This window comes from Chinchilla lanigera, unplaced genomic scaffold (assembly GCF_000276665.1).
Source record: "Chinchilla lanigera isolate Chin_1 unplaced genomic scaffold, ChiLan1.0 scaffold00076, whole genome shotgun sequence".
Lineage (NCBI taxonomy): Eukaryota > Metazoa > Chordata > Mammalia > Rodentia > Chinchillidae > Chinchilla > Chinchilla lanigera.
In genome coordinates this window covers 8,845,189-8,850,445 of record NW_004955477.1, presented here as the reverse complement: position 1 = coordinate 8,850,445, position 5,257 = coordinate 8,845,189, and the positions used below count along the sequence as shown (strand labels likewise).

Genomic DNA, 5,257 nt, shown 5'->3' with positions numbered 1-5,257 from the left:
CCGCCCTGGGTTTGGATGGTGCCTGGCTCCTCCGGGCTGCTCCGGCTGGGCGCCGGGGTCGCGCCCCCACCGGTTCTGCTCGCCGCGGCCCAGCCCCCCGCGGCCCCGCTGCTCCCGGGGTTGCCCGGCTGGCCAGCCCCGGGCGAGCCCTTGCTACCACTCCTGCCTCTGCCCTCTGCGCCAGACCACGCCGCCGTGCACCACTATCCCCTGCTCCACGGACAGGTAACGTGCCCATCCCCGGCTCTGCCTCTGGTCCTCTGCTCCTTCCTGTCCCCTGGCGCTGCCCTCGCTGCTCTGCGTAGGGTGGCTTTGGTCCTCGTGTCAGCGCCCTTTCATCCCCCGGTGTCCTCTCATCCCCAGCCCATCAGGGCGCAGTTTGGAAGCCTTGCATCGGCAAGAAAGTTCACGCTTGGACGTCCCGTTTTGCCCCTGGGCAGTTTTTGCGGTATCTCTTCTCCGTCTCTGGATAGAGAGGTTTGGAGACACGCACCCCAGGCCAGAATTGGGACAGCCTGCCCACAACTTTTGCCCTAGCCAGGGTCGCGGTGCAGAGCGCGGTGCCCAAGTAGCCGACGCTGAAGCAGAGCGTGGCAGCCGCGTACCGTGGCTGACATCGTCTCGAAGTTAATACTTTTACAGTCTCTGCCAGACTTGAAAAGCAGGCTGGGAATCAATAGCTATTTCTGATTCTCATCTGGTTTCTCCCCCTTTCAAATAGACTCAGAAATGCTTAAAAGAATTCGAGCCAATGGAAACCAGCAGGGAAACCCTGCCCTTAATACTGAGAAATGCTACGGACGATTTTCCCTCCTGCCCTAGGCCTGCCTGGGTCCACCAAATTCGCTCATGCCTATTCCACTTTAGAAGAGTTTGGCGTTTAAAGCCTGGAATCAGAAAGAAAAAGTGCCTGTACCTTTGATTAACGGTGCAACAGAACAAGGCAGGTTGGTTTTGGCAAGACGCATTGCTGCCTATCTAATTATGCAGATGCATTTAAATCAGAGAATAACATTTATTTCATTCCAAGGATTGACCTCATTAACATATTCAAATAAGCATTGTTAGAATTCACCTTTTAATTAATTTCATTCTAATATTGTCTTGTGAGCTTTCTGAAAGATGTCGCTGAACTCCTACATTGATTTTTAGACTTAATGACACATCACATATGTGGCACTGGATACCGTATTTTGATATATGATTGTGTTTTATTGGATAAATGCTGATAGCTTTTGCTATATTTTGGAGGGTTGTTATATCAGAGTGCTACCACTAGAGGTATATAATGTCAACGGACTACATTTTTTTCTGTATAGAAAACTGCATTTTTCTTTTATAAATTTAAAAAGAAAAATCCAGAAAAACTTCCTGTCAATTATTTCAATATTTTTACGCTACCTATTTTTAAGTAGCAATATTTAGAAACAGAAGAGTATTTTCACGGACCAGGAAAAGAAACCAGCATTATGATTTTAAAACAATAGATATTGAAATGTTCCGTGCTTATTGAACAATGCATCTTGTTCATTCTGCCTTGATGAGGAAGCAGTGATTTTAATGGGGGAGACCGGCTTCTACACTGGCTGCCCCTTTCTGGATTTTCCCTTTTATTCTTTGCACTAAGGTCTTTAGTTATGTGATACTTACATTTTCTTTGCTGTAGAATCTATTCGTACTGATGAACCTTGGTAAACTTTGATTCTTAACTCCTTAGCTATTTGCATTTTGAAAATACTAGTTAAAGGTTTTTAAAATGACAAGGGTAATCAATGAAAATGGTATATTGAAAGGAGTGTCATAAACTATAGCTCTATGCTTGTTTATGAGAAGAACTGAGGGATTTAAAAGGAATACCCAGTATTTCTCTTTTCCATGGTGGTTTCTCATCTCAGAGCAAAAACCTATTTTCTTACTGTATCTTCATGGTTTTGTGCATAGTTCTTTTTCTCTAGTGAAGGATGCGGTATTGGTTGTGCTTTGTGGTGAATCAGCCATAAAAACTTCCATAAATTTCTTTTTTATTTACAAATATTTATAGGTTTTCTTGATTGGGGAAAGGAATTTTTCTCTGAATCACACGCACGTGTGCACACACACACACATATAGTAAAATTCCTTTTTCTTTTTGTACCATTTTAAATAGTATTTTTTCAGTACACGTTTGCAGTACATATGATTACCTTCAACACGGGTGTTGGTACATGTACATAACACATTTTAAATCTATTTACAACCCCTTCTTTTCTTCTTCCTCCCCCTCTTTTCATTGCTTGGTTCCCTTTGCATTTGCAAAACATCTATTGAAATTCTTTTTTGAAAGCAGTCATTCCAGTGTCTCTTGGTACAAAGTAGAGCTGACTGACTCGGACTAATGAGAACTCCCTTTTTTTGTGTGTTGTAGTGGCTGTTTGGTGGCCATTCTCCGTCCATAGGACTGTCCCCCTCCACTGCTGTGGAGTTGGTGCCCATTTTCCCACAAGTCTGCGCTTCCACTCTGCCACCTCCTGTTGGGAAGAGTTGGATAGATAAAAGGATGCCTAATTGCAAGGTACAAGTGCAAATGTTTTAATTGGATAAGTGGCCTTTTAATTAGTAAAAGTTGTTGGGTATTAGCATATCAACAGAAAACACCATGCATTTTCTAATTGTAATAAATTGATGTAGGAAGAGAAATTGTTTTGGAATTAGGTTGACCTGGTTAAAAGCATCAGCAGAACAGAGGGGCGTTTTGTTTTAGCTTAAAATACTTAGATTCCTTAGAAGAATGTAAAATTTCCAATTTCTGAATCATAATCTACTTTTTAAAAATTTTCAGTTGTAAAGTCTATAACCATTGATTGAAATCTAGCCTTCACCATTATGTACTGCTTGGCTGTTACTGTTGTGAGATTTCATTTTTCTGATGGCTTGGTTTGACTTGTAAATTCAAATTTACTAATAACATTCTGCTTACTTAAAAACTAAAGACCAGATAAGGTGTTACGTTATTTTACAGCAAGTGAAATCATGACTACATTTGGGTGATTCTTCACTCTATAGACTGGCTGCTGGGCTGAAGTGACTAGGTCAGTATTTGGGGACCAGCCCGGAAAACTTTAGCTAAGAGATAATTGGTATCAGAGACCTTTTCTTCACATTCTACAACAACGCATTTATAGAATATACAGTAGCAGAATGCTCAATATTTGAACAATGTAAGACGGTATACATATGCCTTTTACATATGTTTTATCACGTGCATTTTATCGTGTGCCTTGCCTTAAATGTTATGCTTGCATTGTTTTCGGACAGATCTTTTTTAATAATTCCTTTGCTCTGGATTCAATGTGGATACATCCTGAGGAGTCAAGACTGTTTCATGGACATGAAAAGCCTCATGTCCTGGCGAATCAAGTAGCTCTGTCTCTGTCCAGACCAGTACCAGCATCTAGACCTCTTCCCACCATGGTGTTAGCACCTCCACCTCTACCAGGTTGGTGCCCAAGTAACATTGGCAATATTTGTCTTTGTTATAATTTAGTATTAAAAACTGTTTGTCACTTTAATGACGTATGCTGTTGGTAAATTCTCTTGTAATTTAATCGATGGTGTGAATTTATTTTTAAATGAGTCTTGGGTAGTTCACCTACTTTTTATGGTAAAAATATAGAGCTACTTTTAAGATGAGATTTCCCCAGAATTGTATGTGTGGTGCTGTCTTTGTAGAATTGGATCCTATTTTCTGTTGATACTTCTTAATAGGGGCACGAATTGATCAGTTTATTTGTTTAAAAATGTTATTTGCCTGAGGTGAGGTGCAGACAATCATGCTTGCTGGGCACATGCACGTCTAATTTCTGTGAATTTTGCCTTTGTGTTGGGGGTGATGGTGGAGGTGGGCTGTAAATGCCCTGATTGGAAGATGGATCTGGTTCTATCTTTGGAGTCTGGTGACCTGAAAGAACATTTGTCCTGGAGTAGAGTCCCATGAAACAATCCCTGGATGAAAGATTGTATAATAAACCTATATCATAACAGGAGAATAAAATCATCTTATGAATTTTTAAATTGATTTCTAAAATCACCTTAACATATGATCATATTATAAAAGCAAATGCTGCTGGTGCCAAAATTGTCTTGCGGCCCCTTCCATTATGGAATATTTTATGACTTTAGAATTACATTACCTTCCCATAATTTCCTACCTACCAAGCTTATCTCAATATGTGTCTCTAAAATTTAGTAATAAGGAGATGTTCCTGTGGATTATGCCGTGCCAGTGTGGGAGAGATATATTTATTTTTCCTCTGTTTGCCTACCTATTTATTTCAGCTTGCTATAAATCTTGTTTAGGAGTAAGTCAGGATGAACAACCCAACTATGTGTGTTTCTCACAGGCCTTAATGATTCTTGACTGAAACTTGTCTTCTGTCCTTGCAATTGTGCATTACTGATGAATTGAGCATCGTGCATGCATACATTTATAAACATTTTACACTACGATGATCATATTTCCTATTTAACTTATAGTGATTTTAAAAGATGCTTCAATGGCATGTATTATACAAAGATGACATGAGTTTTGGTTACTCTTTTAGTACATGAAAGAATAATACTTCAATTTTCTAATGTATTGGCAAGAACTGCCACTAAAATAATCAGCAGGTTTAGTTTAAGAAAATGGTAAAATCAGTTCATCTAATTCAACCAAATCTCTGAATGAAGCTCCGCCCTCTCCCAGCTCATCACTAAGTATGCTATAGACCTTCCCCAGCTCATTGGATTCATATTATGAATGTGAAAATATCCACTTAACTGGAGCAGATCATGACAATTTATCATAATTCTTTTTATCATACGGATGTTATTAACTTACTACTGTGTAGCAGATATATAATACTTTATTCAGGGAATATTCATTAATTATAACTTTTAACATTGTGACCAATTTACTTTAAAAAACAAAAAAAATTTCTTAAAAATATGATAAATATTAGAATTATCTTTAATTCTAAACTAGTGTCCCATTTGTCAAATCTATGCCTTTTCTCTGTCCTGTTTTCTTTTTTGTTTCTTGACTTATGGATCACACATGAATATAATGTAGTTTAATTTATCTTTTGGGGAGAAATGCCCCTGCCTTCAAATGTAATTTAATAATAATCAAATTCACTTGTTTAGTTTTTGAATTTGTTCATTAAAATTTTGGTTTTTGATAAAGTTCTGAATTCTTAAAAATTATCAAGCTCTAGAAAGCATATTGTGAATGCTTCTT

The 5,257-nt window shown here is 38.8% G+C and overlaps 1 protein-coding gene across 1 annotated transcript in view; it reads left to right on the top strand.

Moving 5' to 3' along the window:
• Positions 1 to 6: 6 nt before the first annotated feature.
• The window catches only part of Tcerg1l (transcription elongation regulator 1-like), a 198,158-nt gene continuing 192,907 nt past the window's right edge, over positions 7 to 5,257 (top strand). The window contains exons 1-3 of the mRNA XM_005402032.1: positions 7 to 225; positions 2,405 to 2,551; positions 3,295 to 3,475. Of these exons, the coding sequence (XP_005402089.2) occupies positions 16 to 225; positions 2,405 to 2,551; positions 3,295 to 3,475 (538 nt within the window). The 5' untranslated portion in view covers positions 7 to 15. The remainder of the gene's footprint in view (positions 226 to 2,404; positions 2,552 to 3,294; positions 3,476 to 5,257) is intronic.